The 20,656-nt window shown below is 37.1% G+C and overlaps 1 protein-coding gene across 2 annotated transcripts; it reads right to left on the bottom strand.

The window, feature by feature from the left end:
- Positions 1 to 4,873: 4,873 nt before the first annotated feature.
- On the bottom strand, positions 4,874 to 19,671 carry LOC307123135 (uncharacterized protein). 2 transcript variants are annotated; one of them, XM_079811543.1, is made up of 6 exons: positions 19,507 to 19,671; positions 8,946 to 9,248; positions 6,132 to 6,235; positions 5,960 to 6,063; positions 5,799 to 5,848; positions 4,880 to 5,591 (listed from the first exon to the last, which is right to left on the bottom strand). In XM_079811543.1, the coding sequence occupies exons 1-6, from the start codon at positions 19,613 to 19,615 to the stop codon at positions 5,533 to 5,535; spliced, it is 729 nt and encodes a 242-aa protein (XP_079667669.1). In that variant the 5' UTR covers positions 19,616 to 19,671; the 3' UTR covers positions 4,880 to 5,532. The 2 variants fall into 2 exon arrangements, with proteins under 2 accessions (XP_079667668.1, XP_079667669.1); XM_079811542.1 differs by lacking the exon at positions 5,799 to 5,848 and having other exon boundaries at positions 4,874 to 5,591.
- Between the last annotated feature and the right edge of the window lie 985 nt (positions 19,672 to 20,656).

Below are 20,656 nucleotides of genomic sequence, written 5' to 3' on the forward strand. Positions count from 1 at the left end.
CATGTTTCAATCAAGCAACCCAATTAAACAGGACTTTCACTTCCATTCATGCTTTGCAAAGGGGCTGAATTCGGAGAGTAAATGTTTAAATAAAGTGCTAGTTGATGAATTTTTAACAAGATGAGAAAATGGAGATACTTTTTAATGCTTAATGTTTTGTTATGCTGGTATTTAAAAGTTTTTGTTATGTGTTTTTGGAGGTTACCATTAGGTGAAGTGTAGTGCTTGGGGAGAGGACCTGCTAAGAAAAATTAAAGTTGTTTTAATAATAAAAAACTATGCCATGGATGTAGCAAAACCAGCTAGCCAATAAGACCTTGTAAAAAGTTTTGTAAATGTTTTCAAAATAGTATCTCACTAAATAAAAATAATCAATTAAACTGAATGACTTGTTTTGGTTTGTTTTTTATATATTTATTTTTGAATAATTAAATTGAATAGTTTTGGACAAAATTAAGAATGTTAACCTGATTTAACTAAATGGCATTGAATTAGCCTTACGTAAAACACTTAAGTATACTGAAATAAACAATTTGAATTAAATTCAACATAACCCAATTATGTGGAACGTGTTGACATAAAAAAATGACCTCCCAGCAGGGAACCTTCATCTTCCTGGTCTATTGTGTCCTCAATGAGGAGGTCAGACATCACTCCATTTACCACCATATTCCATTCAAAACTGCATATGAAATAATATTACAGTTGTTTTCTTGCAGGTCCTGTTCTTATTATGGCAATCTGTGACTTTTAGAGATGTGAGAGGCAGAATGCCTGTTGTCTGTCTGGTTGTCTGACTGCAATGCATTAATTTAGGCTGATTACGAGTTTCTCAGAGCGGCTCCAGTTTACAGTAAATGCAGCTCCACACAAACTCAATCTCTGCATGTGCTGTTTGTTTGGGCTTCCAATAACATGCATTTGGGAACACATATTGTCTGACACACATTGTGTTTCATGCTAAGTGTTGCACTGTTATAATTTAGGCCCTGACCCAAATGGCACCGTAAACACTTCCTACGAGTCCGCACTTTCATGATGTAACACCACTTTTACTGTTGGGAAGAATCTGCTGCGTAGGGTTGCCAACTTCAGAAGAGGAAAATAAGGGAGAGTGTAGTCTTCAGCCCTTTAGCCCTTAGGTTAATCCAGCCCAACCCGTATCAGCAGCTCATTGGTTCTTCTGTTGTAACCAGGGCTTGACATTCACTTTTTTGCTCACCAGCCACTTTGGTTAGTGGTTTTCCAAAGTTACTAGCCACTCAGCATTTTCACTGGCCACAGTTTTGACATCGATACCATGGGGAAAACTGCCATATAGATATTTTTAATATTCTCTTATAATTTGGCAGCAGGAATATTAGGCTGCTGTAACTTTAAGACCTGACACACGGATTCATGTGTTTTCTTTCTCAACTGTTTACGTTTATTTAAAACAGAACTGTGTTTGCGTGAACACTCGCCAAGACCGGCATTTTGACATTATTTTGAGTGGATTTTACTGTTTAAGCACAATAGGCAGCAGAAAACAACTACATTTAGTACTGAGAGGCAGAGGTGCACTTTGGGACGTGAGCACAAAATCGGAGTAAAAATATGCCCTGTAACAGCAACACTATTCATCCAGAGCAAATCTGCAGCTGGTATTGTGTATCTATTTTGCGGAAAAGGAGTATTGGAAGTGTTTCAGATATTTCAGAATCGATATGCATAAAAAAATCTATATTTTTGACAACACCACATTGCTGGTTTATTTTTTATTTCAGATTTATTTTTAAAAGACTACAATTTATATATATATATATATATATATATATTACGGTGACGCATTGCTGCCAAATAAAAAATTTTTTCCACTCAATTATGTCGTAATAACGAGATCTTATGTCGTTAAAACTACATAATTTTCTCGTAATAATCGTGATAAATGATCAAGGTTTTATAAACTAATGGCCTGTATATTTAATACATAAGAAGCAAAATAAGAACGCCGGGAATGAATTGCCATCCGTAACGAATCCACTGGCCTGTTTCCGTGGCCTTTGAGTAAGGCTGAAAGCGTCTTTCTTTTTAATAAATTTCTAGAATATATGTTTTACAGTATAACATACAATATATTACAGTAGGCCTATTATAGACAGTTATGATAGCCTATTTGTGAACCGGGGTCCGTCATTTCTAGGTTAAAGTTATGCCACTGATGCGAACATTAGCGGCCCATGGCACCTGTTACCCGTGGCTGTTATGAACTGCAGGCTACATTAATAAATTACAATACTTTTGTGCTATGTGCTATTTGTGTTAAGAGCCTATTTTACTCTGAGCTTGCTTCTGCTTTTCAGACATGGAAGTGTGACAAATGCACATGGGCTAAATTAATTCTCTAATGTGGATACAGACATATTTTGTAGACATTACTGTACAACACATGTCCTTATTAGGAGAAAATATATGTTGTTTTAACGAGAAAAATATGTCGTTTTAACGACATAAGATCTCGTTGTTACGACATAATTGAGTAAAAAAAATAATATGTACATGGCAGCAATGCGTCACCGTAATATATAATTAATGCTGCTTGATGATTTTTTTCTGAAGAACGTTGGTCAGTTTAACTGCTCAGGACAAACAAGGGACTCCCGAACCACCATCACAACACACACACAGCCGTGGATCATCCAGGTGACGACACAAAGTTTTAAAAATCAATGGTCCATAAACTTTTGAACGGGTAATTTTAATAAATTCAGCAATTGTTTTGTCTTGTGGACTATATGTAAAAAAAATGTATGTAAAATATCTTATTCAGGACAGCACTAAATAAAAAATAGCGTGCATTTTGTATGATCCCTCTTATTTTGTTAAAATTATTCACATTTTAACAGATTATGCAAGCATACTTTTTCTTGCATATTATGGATATTTGATATGTTGAAGTTGAACTAATGAAGAGCAATTTGATGAGATTTTGGTCACTTTTCCCACGTCTTTTCAATGTCTTTGCCCCTAGAGGCGTACGTTGAAAAGACGTCCACTGAGGAGCCAGAGTGAAAGTTTTCATGACGTCTGTTTTTGACGTGTTCTGCACGTCCGATATAGACGCTCATGGAACCTCAAGGTTAAAAACTTGTAATGTGCTCATTGTGGACATATTTTCCATTTGTAATTGCAAAGCAACTCACAGACAGTGTGTGTTTGTCCAGAAATCAGGAAAATAAAAGAAACTTAGCTCACACCTTTAGACACTTTAGACAACTTAGCATCTGTAATTCACACATCTTTGGATTGTGAGAGAATCGTGGGATTCAATCCAGGATCTTCTTGCTGTGAGGAGACAGTGTTTCCCACTGAGACACTGGAGCTGCCCTTAATCACAGACATAAGACACACTTTGACTATTTCTGTCAGACGTCTACAGAAGCTCTTACTGAGAATTAACAGAGCTTTAGATGTTGAAACAGCAGGTGCACATTGTTTTGAGAAAATATTTCTCATAGTCACACACAGACATCAAGATTTTGCATATGATTCACAACAACGGTGACAATCAAGCATGAGTTTTGTACTTTGAAGCTACCCATCATGCATTGCAGCATGACGTTTTTTTTGTTATGATTGTCACCGTTGTTGTGAATCATATGCATAATCTTGATGTCTGTGTGTGACTATGTGAAATATTTTCTCAAAACAATGTGCACATGCTGTTTTATCATCTTTCAGGATAAGTGATTATTTCATTGCTATTAGTCCCAATACAGCAGATTCACAAGGTTATAGTATATAAACAAATGATTATTTGCCAAAACAAGAACATAAAACTCAAAAGCACAACATCAGATTCTAGACTTCTGATGATTTAGTCATCAACAAGGAGCTGACAACACCTGACGTCACTTTATCTTTGCTTTCTCAGCCATAAGTATTGTGTTTCACACACACAGTTACAGCAGTCAAAGAAAAGCTAACACAAATACAGGGACCAAGAGCCCAACTAAAGCAAACGCTTCCCACCACATTGGTGACTTTAACCATAAACATCAACATCTAAAGCTCTGTTAATTCTCAGTAAGAGCTTCTGTAGACGTCTGACAGAAATAGTCAAAGTGTGTCTTATGTCTGTGATTAAGGGCAGCTCCAGTGTCTCAGTGGGAAACACTGTCTCCTCACAGCAAGAAGATCCTGGATTGAATCCCACGATTCTCTCACCATCCAAAGATGTGTGAATTACAGATGCTAAGTTGTCTAAAGTGTCTAAAGGTGTGAGCTAAGTTTCTTTTCTTTTCATGATTTCTGGACAAACACACACTGTCTGTGAGTTGCTTTGCAATTACAAATGGAAAATATGTCCACAATGAGCACATTTGAACTAGTTTTTAACCTTGAGTTTCCATGAACGTCTATATCGGACGTGCAGAACACGTCAAAAACAGACGTCATAAAAACTTTCATTCTGGCTCCTCAGTGGACGTCTTTTCAACGTACGCCTTTGCTCAGTGGGTTATGTAGTTTTTGATTCACTGATCATATTCAGAGTCTATTATTTGTTTAGATATCATGTTATTCATTTCTCATTTTTGATTGTAATATACTGTGACATTAAAGAATCAGCGTATGAATCTCAATAACAGTGACATGCTTCATGCCGCAATGCATTCTGGGTGCTTCATACAAAACTAGTCTATGGCTCCCATAATGCATTGTGGCATTAAGCACGTCACCATTGTTGAGATTCATATGCGGATTATTGATGTCTGAGTGAGTCTAACAGTTGCTGGAGATCAAAATGTTTCGTAGACAATATAGAATTACAGGCTTGTTATAATTAATAATACAAAATGATCATGCATCAAAAGATTAGATTCTGGATGACAGCGACAGTGAAATAGACCACTATATGATGATCGCATCTTTAATATCAAGTAAGACAATATCATCTGATCACATTTTCTTGTGCTTTTCTTGCTATAATAATCACAGTTAAAGCAGCCAGAGAACAACTAATGTTTTAAAGTCAAGAGTCAAACTACCCAACTAAAGTAAACACTGATCACCATAATGGTGACTAAACTATTATTTTCAATAAAACATCAACATCTAAACCTCAGTAAGAGCTTCTGTAGACGTCTGACAGAAATAAAGTCAGTCTGGTTAGTAATGTGTGAAGCTGGTAATGTTGTTTGTGGAGTTGTTTAATCCTCCTCTGCTGAGATCTTCAGAGATTGAATGTGCTGCCACACATTTAACCCTTTTTTAAGTTTAGTTTTTTTACAGTGCAGTGCTTATTCCAACCAAAATTAAACGTCTGTCTAACGTTGGCGCTTGACGTCAAACAAACGTTGGGTTTAGACGTCAACCCGATTTTCATTTTCAACCAAAATATGACATCTGACTGACTGTCAGTCCAACGTCTTTCTGACGTCACATTGACATACTGTGCCTGCTGGGAGGATGATCCCTATTTCTCACAAATCCCTTTTCTCTTCTCAGAGCATGGGAGATCATTCCAGTTTTTCAGGGTGTGTTTGTCAGGATTCAGTTCAATGCAGTCCTCATCTCTACCATCGTTATTCGGCTCACCTTCAGCCCAAAACCTGAATAAAATATGTCAGATTTTCAATTGTTCATAACCTCAGCAAGTTTTTATCCATTCAGCACCTAACAAATTAGGAATGTCACCCACAATAAATAAATAAATCATAAATTAACACTCACAGTACTGCACTGACAAGTTTCAAGAGTGAACTTAAAGCAGAAGTGAAAGTGCAGAAATGTTAAAGAAAACGATTTTATTTATAAACCTTTGCGGTTTGCTGCTTGGGTTTGTGGAAATGCTGTCTTCAGCAATTTTCTGGAGGTTTTGATGTTTTTGTAAAAAAAAAAATAAAAAAAAAAGAGAATTAAAAAGACTAAAACAAATAGGCCTAAATACATGGTTTTCTGTGAGTGTCTTATCACTTACCCTTGTTTCAGTGTTGAATTATCCACCCATTTCATGTTGCCCTCGTTCTCAATGTCAGTCAAACCAATCCACACTCGGTCCTTGATGAATGAAGATATGAACCTCTGTGTGAATAAAAACAGGAGTAAGTGTGACTCCTCTCATTCATTAACAGTCACTCACACAAACTCACCTGCTTCTCTTCAGTGTTGATAATGATCAGATCAGCTCCTCGATCCCTGCAGTACTGCCTGCTCTCAGACCAGCTCTTCAACTCACTGGACATGAAAAAAAACCCTAGACCATACATACACAGCAAAATCCCCAGTGTTAAATTAACACTACTCAGTGTACATATGTGTCCACACTACAGGGTGTTAAAAGTAACACTTAAGAAGTGTTAAAGTTAATGAGATAATTAAGTGATTAATTAAGTGATGATTGACCATTAGTGATGAGAAACACAAGAACTACAACTGACTTCAGCCACAGCTTGAGATGAAATCAACTGAAGATAAAAGAACACATTAAATCTCTGAAGATCTCAGCAGAGGAGGATTAAACAACTCCACAAACAGCATTACCAGCTTCACACATTACTAACCAGACTGACTTTATTTCTGTCAGACGTCTACAGAAGCTCTTACTGAGGTTTAGATGTTGATGATTTATTGAAAATAATAGTTTTGTTTGACGCCACCATTATGGTGATCAGTGTTGCTTTAGTTGGGTTCTTGACCCTCGACTTGTCAGCATTTTTTCTCTCTGGCTGCTGTAACTGTTTGATACAGTAAGAACAGCAAGAGAAAATTGATGATGACAAATTGATGACAGATGATGGCTTGTTGTTGGTGATACAGTTCTCCTGATGCTGCGTTCACAGCAAACGCGAATTGAGCGTCAGGCGCGAGTGATTTCAATGTTAAGTCAATGGAAAGGCGCGTTGACGCGCGTCTGGAGGTCCCGCGGCGCGTTACGCGCGGCGCGAAGGACGCGAATCCGCCTCATTCGCGCGTCCAGTTCGCGCGAATGGCGCGAATTAGACGCGAATTGAGCGTCTTGCGCGATACGCGCGTTACACGCGAATGGTGCTTTTGTGCATTCACGCGTTTGAAGCGAATTCGCGTCTGACGCCCGAGTTGAAAAATTTGAACTTTGGCGTCAATTCGCGCCGCGTTAACCAATCAGGAGCCTGCTTGCTGCTGTCACGTGGTAAAGTGACGTGTATGAGAAACCCTGCATAAATTAAAAACAGTACTATTGTGTCACAAAATGTAGTTTTAAGACGTTTTCAGGTGGGAATGTAGTTGTTTAAAGCTCAAATCTGTGGTTTATTTATAAAGAGAGCGCCTATTTAAAAAAATAATCTTGTGTTTTTGGAGTTGTGAGATCCAGGCGATCACCGCGGGCAATCACTGCTCATAACCCCGGCGAAGGCAGCCTTTCCTCGGCCAGTCCTTCTGGCGTCTGCCGCTGGCTCTGATGTCCTGTAGTTGTTCGTCTTGTGTGGATCTAACGGCCGAGCTTTGCTCTCATGCATCTATAATTTGTTGTCCGCCAAATCGTTTTGACTGAGGGCAAAGAGAAGTTTCATAACTTTATATTTTAAGGATATTTAAACATACATGCAGTGAAGATAATGTAGGAGTTGCCTGGACCACATTTGTGTGGCTATTAATGCTTAATATATATGTTTAATGAAAATGAAAAGAGGCAGAGTGGTGTTTTATGACATATTTCTCCTGGAGTGCCTTGAACGCGCGTCAATTTCGCTTCCAGCGCTCGATTTCTACGCGCGTCCAATTCTCTGCTGACGCGCGAATGCATTCAAAATGTACGCGCGTGAAACTAGACGCGGTAGACGTGATTTTGACGCTCAATTCGCGTTTGGTGTGAACGCAGCATGAGAGTCATTGATTATAGTAACATTGTGACTCTACAGCAAGAGATCCAGCAGCGTTTTCATCAGATAAACTGATCAATGTTTAAAACATGTACATAAGTCTTGTTTTCCGGTTTAATAACACATCACACAATAAGAACTTCTAACTCCTGCGAGATTAACTCACACACAGACATCAAGAATCTGCCTATGAATCTCAACAATGGTAACATGCTTCATGCCGCAATGCATTCTGGGTGCATCATGCAAAACTCATCCATGGCTCCCAGAATGCATTGCGGCATGAAGCATGTCACCATTGTTGAGATTCATAGGCTGATTCTTTATGTCTGTGTGTGAGTTACTCTCGCAGGACTTAGAAGTGATCAGTGTACAATCTGCATTAAAACATATTCAGCTTTATTGATTAAAACCGATCTGGGTCTTTCCTGGAATCACAGTAAAATCAAAGTTAATCAGTGATTTAAATCACTATACAATGACCATATTCTTATCACTGAGCACTCAACAGCATCTGATTGTGTTTACTCTTGCTTTTCTTGCCATTGCAAACTCAGTTACAGCAGCCAGAGAAACACTAACATTAAAATGTCATCAAACTGCCCAACTAAAGAAAACACTGATCACCATGATGGTTTCAAAAAAGTTTCAACACAAAATAAACAAAAATGTAATTTTCAATAAGAGCTTCTGTAGTCGTCTGACAGAAATAAAGTCAGTCTGGTTAGTAATGTGTGAAGCTGGTAATGCTGTTTGTGGAGTTGTTTAATCCTCCTCTGCTGAGATCTTCAGAGATTTAATGTCTTCTTTTATCTTCAGTTGATTTCATCTAAAGCTGTGGCTGAAGTCAGTTGTAGTTTTTGTGTTTCTCATCACTAATGGTCAATCATCACTTAATTAATCACTTAATTATCTCATTAACTTTAACACTTCTTAAGTGTTACTTTTAACACCCTGTAGTGTGGACACATATGTACACTGAGTAGTGTTAATTTAACACTGGGGATTTTGCTGTGTAGTTTTATACATAAACACTTTTCAAAATGGTATACAGTAAAGATAAACCACAAAAAACTATTTTAGACAAAACAGATTTGTACTAACCTCGTTTAGACAATTCTCTCATCAGTTCCTCACTCAAAGATGTGACTTTTCTTTCTAACTCCATTTTCTTCTGACTCAAAGAGTTTACGTTGTTCTTCAGTTGGTGTTTTTCAGTCATTAGATCAGTGTAATTGTCCTGTAAGCTGTTGATAGTGTGGTTGAACTCTTCAACTGTGTTCTTGTAACTCTTTACCAGGTCTCTCTCTGCTGTGATGGTGATGAGCTGCAGTATGATGAAGACCAGCAGAACAACACAAATGAGCCCGAGACACACTGTCATCAACACCAAACACCTGCTTCCTCCTGACAAACACAGAGAAAACACACACATATCAGTGAATACCTTTCATATTATTATAGTTAACCCATTTAATCCCATTTTTGTTCCAGAGATTACATATATGAATTTGTATGGTATTTGTATGGATATTAAACAATCAAAGTCAATTATGTAGGAATTGTGGGCATAGACATGGATGAATCTTCTAGATGATTCGATCAGAAATAATTCCACACAAAGCCCAATTCAATTCCAGACCCCAGGAAAACAACCATCTATCACCAGAGAGACGTACACAGTAAAAACTCCAGTGTTAAATTAACTCTCCTGGGAGTATATGTGAGACCACACTCAAGAGTTTTAAAGTGTTAAAATAAGAGTGTTAAAGTAACACTGAAGGGGTGTTAAAGTTAATGAGATAATTAATTGATTAATTGAGTGATGATTGGCCATTAGTGACAAACACCTGTTGATAACAAGCAGAATCGCCAAAGCAGAACACCACAATTCTTATGTCACCATTATGGTGATCGGTGTTTGATTTAGTTTGGATCTTGACCATTGACATTTAACACATTAGATTTTATATTGGTTGCTTTAACAGCCAGACAAGCAAAGAGTAAAAGTTGATCAGGTGGTGTTGGTTATGTTTTGAAACAGTCATCAATTGAGCTGAATCATTGATTATATCCTTATACCTGAGTTACGTTTATACCAGCTTTGTGATTCCAAGGGATAAAAACAAGCATTTTCAACTTAATCCAAAGGTTTTCTTAAAAGTTGTTTTGATAAAAAAAAATAAAAAAAACATTTTCATAGACATCAAGAATCAGCCTGAGAATCTCAACAGTGGTGACCATCAAAAAGCATGTTTCAGTGCATTCTGGAGCATCAATCAAAAATTATTCCATGGCTCCCATCATTCATTGCTGCATGAATAAATTATGAGCTTTACGAGCTGTTTGTCACCATTGTTGAGTTTCCTACACTGATTCTTGCTTTGCGTGTGCCTAAAACCATTTTTTTTTTTATCAGAACAACTTTTAAGAAATCCTTAGAATTATATTGAATATGCTGGATCTTATGTTATAATCAACAAGATAAACCCAACTCAGAGACTAGGCTCTAAAAAAGGTTAGTGATTTAGGTCAAGTAATGATGATGTCAAAACATAACCAACACCAAGCAATCAGCTTTTATCATTGCTTGTCTGGCTGTTACAACTCAATTACAGCGCCAAACAAAATATAATATTAAAAAGTCAAGGGTCAAGTCAAAAGTAAAGCAAACAATGTTCACCATAATGGTGACTGAAATGTTTGATTTTTATAATTTGGTGATTCTGCTCGTTAACAACAGGTGTCTTCAATAATGGCCAATCATCACTCAATTAATCACTTAATTATCTAATTAACTATAACGCTGCTTCAGTGTTACTTTAACACTCTTATTTTAACACTTTAACACTCTTGAGTGTGGTCTCATATATATTCCCTGCTGTGTAGGCTCCATTCTGCCTCAGGCTGACACAACTTACTTTATTGCCCCACTAACTCTGAGCAACCCCAAAGAGAACAAAAGACTCTGTGTGATCAAAAGACAAAGAAACATACCAGATTGCTGTCTTGTCAATGACCTGTAAATGAACTGTACATGACACAGCTAAAACCCTACAAAGAAACTCACAGAAACTGTGTTGCATATGAACTGCACCAAATCATTGATTATTGGACTTGCATTCAAATAGCCTTCAACAACATAGCTTGTTAGTGTGTCTACAACTAGGGCTGGGCGATATATATTGTGAGATTGTTATGCGCATCTCATCAGTAAAGCCGGTTAATTGATTAGTAGTAAATCACCTTCACCTGCTTTCAGATGGAGCGCCATTTACTACAAAGAGCCGTAGTTAACTGACAAGCTGAGCCATATCGCATTAATTATCGCTGGCGATACGTCCACGATATTAATGCGATATGGCTCAGCTTGTCAGTTAACTACGGCTCTTTGTACAAAGCAAAAACTCCAGTGTTAAATTAACACTCCTGGGAGTGTATATGAGTCCACTCAAGAGTGTTCAAGGTAATGAGATAATTAAGTGATTCATTTAGTGATGATTGATCATTATTGAAGACACCTGATGATAACAAGCAGAATCTCTGAAGGAGAAAATCTCAAATTGTAAGCCACCGTTATGAGGATGGGTGTTTGCTTTAGTTGGGCTCTTTTCATTTAGCCACACACAGACGTCAAGATTCAGTCTATGCATCTCAACAATGGTGACGAGCAGAATATTCAATTAGGAAAAGTAAATTACATAGACAATTCAGATCATAATTTATTCATACCACAATGCATGATGGGAGCCATTAATGAGTTGTGATTGGTGGTAGCCACTGCAACATGCTTTATTATTGTCACCATTGTTGAGACTCACATGCTGATTATTGATGTCTGTGTTTCTAAATAAATTAATTTGAAAGTCTTTTGATCAGAACAATGTTTATTAAATATTTTAAATTATAAGAAAAAAATGATAATCACATACTGTAAAATCACAAAGCTGCTGTTAACAAGTTAAATCAAACTTTCTCAAAATGTTAAATTTTTCTGATCATCGCATGATTATGTCAAAACATAGCCCACACTATCAGATCACACTTTTCTTTGTTAAGTTGACTGTTATTAATCAATAACAGCAGACAAACAAAATCTAAAGTTAAGAATATAAGGGTCAAGAGCCCAACTAATGCACACACCCATCCCCATAACGGTGGCTTACAATTTATGATTTTCTCCTTCAGAGATTCTACTTGTTAACATCAGGTGTCTTCAATAATGCTCAATCATCACTAAATTAATCACTTAATTATCTCATTAACTTCTTTCTTAATTTAACACTGGAGTTTTAGCTTTGTAGTAAATGCCGCGCCATCTGAAAGCAGGTGAAGGCGATTTACTACTAATCAATTAACCGGCTTTACTGATGAGATGCGCATAACAATCTCACGATATATATCGCCCAGCCCTATTGTTAGTGTGTCTACAACCAATACACTTGACCACTATGCATGTATATCACTCCCAGTTCATGTAATTATGTAACTATTGAATCGGTGAACGAAAAGGCACCGTGCTTGATATCTTTTCGTTTGTTTGTATATAATCCAACAGATGAGCTGAATTAAATCTTTGTAGAATGGATCATGTCCTTATAGTACGAAATTAGGTCTAAATGTACTCTCTCCCACTGAGCAAAGTTATGTCCAAAAGACGTCTTTTCAATGTCTTTGCCCCTAGAGGCGTACGTTGAAAAGACGTCCACTGAGGAGCCAGAATGAAAGTTTTTATGACGTCTGTTTTTGACGTGTTCTGCACGTCCGATATAGACGTTCATGGAACCTCAAGGTTAAAAACTAGTTCAAATGTGCTCATTGAGGACATATTTTCCATTTGTAATTGCAAAGGAATTCAGTTAGCTTTTCTTTGGCTGCTGTAACTGTATGTGTGAAACACAATAGTTATGGCTGAGGAAGCAAAGATAAAGTGACTTCAGGTGTTGTCAGCTCCTTGTTGATGACTAAACTTCTGGAAAGTTGTTTTTTAAGTTTTGTGTGCTTGTTTGGCATGTAGTCATTTGTTTATGGCCTCTATAACCTGGTGAGTCCACTGTATTGACACTATTGTCTGATGATAAAAAAGTATGTGCACATTGTTTTGAGAAAATATTTCACATAGTCACACACAGACTTCAAGATTTTGCATATGATTCACAACAACGGTGACAATCAAGCATGAGTTTTGTACTATGAAGCTACCCATCATGCATTGCAGCATGAAGCTTTTCTTGTTTTGATTGTCACCGTTGTTGTGAATCATATGCAAAATCTTGAAGTCTGTGTGTGACTATGTGAAATATTTTCTCAAAACAATGTGCACATACTTTTTTATCATCAGACAATAGTGTCAATACAGTGGACTCACCAGGTTATAGAGGCCATAAACAAATGACTACATGCCAAACAAGCACACAAAACTTAAAAAACAACGTCAGATTCTAGACTTCTGATGATTTAGTCATCAACAAGGAGCTGACAACACCTGAAGTCACTTTATCTTTGCGTTCTCAGCCATAACTATTGTGTTTCACACACACACAGTTACAGCTGCCAAAGAAAAACTAACTCAAATACAGGGACCAAGAACTCAACTAAAGCTCTGTTAATTCTCAGTAAGAGCTTCTGTAGACGTCTGACAGAAATAGTCAAAGTGTGTCTTATGTCTGTGATTAAGGGCAGCTCCAGTGTCTCAGTGGGAAACACTGTCTCCTCACAGCAAGAAGATCCTGGATTGAATCCCACGATTCTCTCACGATCCAAAGATGTGTGAATTACAGATGCTAAGTTGTCTAAAGTGTCTAAAGGTGTGAGCTAAGTTTCTTTTATTTTCATGATTTCTGGACAAACACACACTGTCTGTGAGTTACTTTGCAATTACAAATGGAAAATATGTCCACAATGAGCACATTTGAACTAGTTTTTAACCTTGAGGTTCCATGAATGTCTATATCAGACGTGCAGAACACGTCAAAAACAAACGTCGAACGTAGAAACCTCCTGAATTAACCGCGGTGAAGTTCACGTCTTCTTAGTTCTTACTCTATCCTTCACCGCGGCCCTGAACGGTCAACACCGAAGGAATCCTATACTAACGTAAAGAAGACAAACTGAGCAGCAGCTGTAACACCGGCTCCTAGCTGGATTATTTCAGACACGGATTTGTTGTCAATTATTTCTGAACCAGAGCCGTTGATCTGTACGCCATCTCATCGGCTCGTTAAGTTACCTCGACGGAGGAGATACGGGAGAAGGTGCCACTTGCAGGGAATGTTACAAGGCACAAGGTTTTCACAATGGAAAAGCAAACATGTTGAATACGTTAGAGTCGAGGCGAGCTGAACTAGTAAATAATGGAAAACCACCACAGTGACGATAGCTCAAAAAACATTAGCATCATTAACATTGGCCCTCTAGACTAACGTTAGACTGTCAAAATAAGCATTTAACGTTAGCCCGGTCAACTTCCTTAGCTCAGGTTATTATTGCATTGATTCCCGGACAGGATATTGTAACGTTATTATGACTTCTGTTTTGCTGTCTTGTAATTGACAACAGGTGTGGGTGAAGTCTTGGATGTTTATTAAGTAAAGAATGGCAGCAAGACCATCTGCATTATTAAGGCTGATGTGAGTATAACTTGCAAATACACACACACACACACACACACAAACACACACTTTGGCTCATTCTCTCTTCCAACAGTTATTTTGTAAATTTTTTGTGCAATACCATTGTGCTGATAATATAGTCTCCACACAGACTATCTATTTATAATTATTCTAATATTCCATAAACAGTCTGAACCGCTATAGTGATCTTTGTCTCAAATTATATATGGCTGCCTGGCATACTGTATGGAATATTAAAATAATAGTAATTGGAATTTGTTGTGTAATTTGTAATACCTTTTGTAATGTTTACATTTTTACTCCCTAGCCCAATGCCACAGCTGCTGATATCCAGAGAGAGACCCTGCCCAGTACACCTTGCTTAATTGTGCTAGGTATATTCTTCCCTTATTTTGTTTAATAGCACTGTGCTGGAATTCTGGCTAATGAGGTAAAATCAAAGTATTGAGGCTGTGACTATAAAAAGCTAAAATATACCTGATTTAACTTTGGCCACTATCCCATTTGAAGTAATCTCGTTGTCCAGTGATGCACAGCTCCCAGTGCTTCTGCCTCAGTTTAAACGCTCTCTGGAACATGCATTATTTAAGAGTATCAAAGAGTATACAACATGCTCCAACATAACAACACACATGCTCACAGCGTGTGGAAAACACGCAAGTTTTAAAAAATGAAAACGGTCACCATTTTGACACAGTAGAGAAGATCTAAAACACGTCTCAGACGGTGCTGGATAGGCTTAAATAGCGAGGCTTCCAGGGAGCGTTCCAACCGAGCCAGGAGCACTGAGAACTGTATATCGCTGCACAAGGAGACTACTTTGAAGGGAGTAGCAGCCAAATTTAAATCGGGTAAATTTTTTGCTCATCATGCCAACATCGCCACTTGTGTGTGTTTATGTCGTGCAGCTTTCTAGTTCTCTTTTAGTTATCATATTGTAATGCATTTCAGGAGAGACACTATGCGGACAAGTGGATGATGTCCATGGAACGACATCAACTTGCAGTATCCTAAAGAGGCCTCAAGCACTCTTGAATTTGTCCAAAGGTATGTTTAAACTGTTTACACACTAATAAAAAAAATAGATCCATCATTCTCATACGGAAAGTCCCATTAATCACTTCCTTTTTGTCCAGTATTATTAGGCTCTATGATATACTCTATGCATTGATGTCAATAGACAGAAAACATTCTAAAAAACATTCTAATTGGAGAGCGTTTCCATCAGCTCTGTTATGCAAATTAGAAATGGACAGACACTAGGAAGGAATCCTTTTGTCCAAAGCGACATACAATATACTGTAGATGCATACATACAATGACATATATTGTAGAAAAACAATGCAAAAGCCAATGTAATTCTAAATGTTAAGTTGTTAAAGGGTTAGTTCACCCAAAAATGTAAATCCTGTCATTAATTTTTCATATCGTTCCAAACCTGTCAGACCGTTCATCTTCATAACACAAATGAAGATATTTCTGATGAAATCCGAGAGCTCTCTGACCCCTGCATAGACAGCAGTTTAATGAACACTTTCAAGGGCCGTAAAGGTAATAAAGACATCGTTAAAATAGTCCATGTGACTCCAGTGGTTTAAACTTAATGTTATTAAGCCACGAGAATACTTTTTGTGCGCAATAAAACAAAAAAAATTACTTTATTCAACAATTTCTTCTAGAGCTGGTCATTGTGCACCATGGCTCATCATTACTCCAGACTTTAGAGTCACATAATCCTTCAGAAATCAATTTTTTACTTTCTATTTCAGATAAATGCTGTTCTTTAGAACTCTCTATCCATCAAAGAATCCTAAAAAAAAATTGTTTTACACAACTGTGTTCAACACTGATAATAATCATAAATGTTTGTTGATCATCAGATGCTCATATGAGAATGATTAGTGATTTAGTGAAGGGTCATGTGACACTGAAGACTGGAGAAATTATGATAAATTCAGCTTTGATCACAGGAATAAATTACACTTTACTATATATTCACATAGAGAACAGTCACAACAGAACTGTCACAATATTACAGCTTTTTTGTATTTTTAATAACATAAATGCAGCATTGGTGAGCAGAAGAGACTTCTGTAAAAACATCATAAAATCTGACCGTTCTCAAACTTTTGACCGGTAGTGTGTTTGTATATTAATCCTGGTGGGATTGAGCTATGAGGAAGTGCAAGTTTACTAATACTTTGTTCAATTTTAATAAATTAATTTGCTTAGCAAGTAATTTTGTGATTCTGCATTTCCTTTTGTAAGTTTTTTTTTATTTTTTATTGCATGATATAGGTCTTAAATTTAATTCATAATGGTCTTGAAAAGGTCTTAAAAAGTCTTAAATTTGACTTGGTGAAACCTGCAGATACCCTAATATCAGTCTTAAATGTTACCTGATAAGTGTGTTTTTTCCCCCTGTTTTCAGAGCCTTTTGTGGCATAAATACCCAGACGGGCAGCAAGGCAAAGATAAAAAGGGGGCTGAATGCACCAGTTTGCACACTTTTGAGAAAACTGCTGGATTTTGAATTGGTGGGTAAGGGACATTAGTGGGCAGGGGACATTAGAGGACATTAGTGGGCAGGGGACACTACAGGACATTAGGAGACATGTCAATAAACTTAATCACAATATTGGATTGATGTGTTTGAAATTGCTGAATATTTATCTTTTGTTAGATTACTCACTTATAGCAATAACAGATGGAAAGCATCTCTTTTTGTATTGCAATGTACAGGGTACAGGGACAGTGCTTTTACATGTTAAAGATTGTTGTTGTAAATAAATGAGATTGATTGTTTGTGCATTGTGCACTCTGTTTTCTCTTCAATTTTAAGAGAAAATAAAAAAATAAAACAATACTAAGTGTTTTGTTTTTCTTTTCAGAAGTTTGAAAGAGGACATTTATCCAAGTTACAACATTTAATTGTAATATTTACAATATTCTCTCCTGTGAAATTACAGGAAATTCCTGGCTACTGAGTTGCTGTAAATATAACATTTTGCTGTAATATTTACAGTATTTTATCCTGTGAAAATACAGGAAATTCCTGGAAAGTACCAGTAAATTTACATGATTGTGTTGTATTAATTACAGTACCTTGTTGTAGTCATTTTACAATAACAGTCCTGTATACTGTTTACAGTCAATTTACGGCAACTATTAGGCAGGATTTTCCTGTAAAATTACAAGAAATTTCTAACAGTGTAACTTAAATACAGGGACCAAGAGCCCAACTAAAGCAAACGCTTCCCACCACAATGGTGACTTCAAATGAAACATCAACATCTAAAGCTCTGTTAATTCTCAGTAAGAGCTTCTGTAGACGTCTGACAGAAATAGTCAAAGTGTGTCTTATGTCTGTGATTAAGGGCAGCTCCAGTGTCTCAGTGGGAAACACTGTCTCCTCACAGCAAGAAGATCCTGGATTGAATCCCACGATTCTCTCACGATCCAAAGATGTGTGAATTACAGATGATAAAGTGTCTAAAGTGTCTAAAGGTGTGAGCTAAGTTTCTTTTATTTTCATGATTTCTGGACAAACACACACTGTCTGTGAGTTGCTTTGCAATTACAAATGGAAAATATGTCCACAATGAGCACATTTGAACAAGTTTTTAACCTTGAGGTTCCATGAACGTCTATATCGGACGTGCAGAACACGTCAAAAACAGACGTCATAAAAACTTTCATTCTGGCTCCTCAGTGGACGTCTTTTCAACGTACGGCTCTAGGGGCAAAGACATTGAAAAGACATCTTTTGGACATAACTTTGCTCAGTGGGTAGACAAACAGACAGTCAGAGAGACAGACAGACAGACAGTCAGAAGTATAGACAGACATAAGTATAGGCAGACAGACAGACAGACAGACAGACAGAATTATAGACAGACAGACATATATGCAGACAGAAGAGACATACATAAAGACAGAAGTATACACAGACAGACAGAAAGCCATACAGACAGACAGACAGACAATAGTATAGATAGACAGACAGACATATATACATACAGACAGACAGACAGACAGACAGACAGAAGTATAGACAGACAGACAGATAGACCGAAGTATAGATAGACAGACAGACAAACATAAGTAAAGAGAGACAGACAGAAGTATAGACAGACAGACAAAAGTATAGACAGACAGAGAGACAGAGAAGTATAGAGAGACAGACAGAAGAATAGACAGACAGACAGAAGTATAGACATACATACATACAGACAGACAGACAGACAGACAGGCCCTGGATCACCAAGGCAAGTAAATCCAAAACTTGACTCAGTTCAGTCAGAAAGAGAGTTCATAAGAATGACACAGAATGACGTATAGGGGAAATAGACTCCCTGTGTTATACCACCAGTCACAATTGTAACTGTCTTCCTTTATCTGCAGTCTGACTACAGAATAAACCATGTATTATATAATTTCAATATGTATGTATAGATAACCCTTACATGATGATGTGTGCAAAAAATGTATGAGCTTTTCAAAAAATGAACTTAGAAAACGTTCCTGTCATTTCTGAGCTTTGACGTCATCATTGTGTTAAGATGGCAGTATCAGGAAATAAATGTGTGTGGTCACATGACCAAACTACCCAAAAAAGTTTGACCTGCCCAGAACTCATGTAAACATCTTAAATATGCATTATAAATGAACATTAAGTTGCTTTTTAGTACCACACTAAAATATGTGAGGGAAAATTGTGGTCACAATTGAGAGAGGTTGGATTAAATGGGTTTCAAATCAACCTTTTTAGGTAGTCTACCCGTGTCTTATAACGCTTTCATATTCTTTTACAAGACAAACATTGATATAGCCTATGGTTAAATGACTAAAAGATGAACACATTGACAAAGTAAATTAAATAAAAACATTAATACTAAAGCAGAAACATTGACATAGTCTATTGTTCTTAGAACATATCTAAAATTGTATGTGACACTTCCTCAAACATTGACACCATTAATAACATGATCTGTGACACCAGACAACCGCCTTAAAACTCATTTTCTGCTTACTGCGCTTTTCATCTTTTCCTTCATCCCGTTTGCGATTCAGTGTTCGGGGTCCAGTTGTGTCCTGAATATCTCTGCGTTCAACATTTTGATAAATGTCCTCTAAATCCATTATTCACTGTATCAGACAGCACGTCTTCACACATGAGCTGTGATCTTTAAAATGATGATGTGTAGTGTATTTATAATAGTGTTAAACCTTCACAGGAAGTGGTTTCATTTCACACCTTCAACAAGAATAAAGTAATTCAACTTAAAACTTCTCTGCAGACTCATACTACTGTGCTTGTGTACTGTACATTCACATGTTATCAGCTTCAAAAGCCAACAAGAGGAATCTGTGACCACTCAAATGGACTCAAACACCCTTAAACAGGCCAAACTGGACCTTTGTGTTGATGTTTCTGTTCCTCTGATCACTTCAGTCTGCTAAACCTGCTCTCTGCTGCGCCCTGCTGGACTGGAGCAAATATATCCATAGGAATAAAGCAGATGTACAAGGAAATATGGAATATAAACCAAATGCTGTGATAATAATGACAATTGACCATTTTATTCAAAGAGAAAGTTTCACATTCACACATTATCATAAATGTTGTGATTACAGTGTTTCCATAAAATAATACAAGTGGGGGAAAAAATCAGTTAATCACAGCCTAGATGAAATCAAGGGAAGAGCTGGTAATGCTGTTGGTGGAGTTGTTTAATCCTCCTCTTCTGAGATCTTCAGAGATGTAATGTCTTCTTTTATCTTCAGTTGATTTCATCTAAAGCTGTGACTGAAGTCAGTTGTAGTTCTTGTGTTTCTCTGTCCTTCAGTGATTCTGCTTGTTAACATCAGGTGTGCATCACTAATGCTAAATCATCACTGTAATGTAGTTTGTATGTTCAGGGAAGAAGGAGGCAGGAACCGGCGAACAATCAACAAGTTTTTAATAAAATAAACCAACAAAATAAAAGAATGGCAGCAGCCCCTACGTACACAGTAAAATCCCTAGAGTTAAATTAACACTGCTCAGAGAACATTTGGTCCCACTCTACAGAGTGTTAAAGTAACACTGAATCAGTGTTAAAGTTAATGAGATAATTGAGAGATTAATTAAGTGATGATTGGCCATTAGTGATGAACACCTGATGATAATGAGTAGAATCA

The sequence above is a fragment of the Gobio gobio genome (genome assembly GCF_949357685.1).
Source record: "Gobio gobio genome assembly, chromosome: 3".
NCBI classification, from domain to species: domain Eukaryota; kingdom Metazoa; phylum Chordata; class Actinopteri; order Cypriniformes; family Gobionidae; genus Gobio; species Gobio gobio.

Coding starts and splice junctions, on each gene's coding strand:
- LOC307123135 (XM_079811542.1), bottom strand. CDS start 19,615: ATGGATTTAGAGGACATTTATCAAAATGTTGAACGCAGAGATATTCAG. Junction 6,064..6,131: donor TCAACACTGAAGAGAAGCAG/GTGAGTTTGTGT, acceptor TTATTCACACAG/AGGTTCATATCTTCATTCAT. Junction 5,592..5,959: donor AATTCAACACTGAAACAAGG/GTAAGTGATAAG, acceptor TATTTTATTCAG/GTTTTGGGCTGAAGGTGAGC.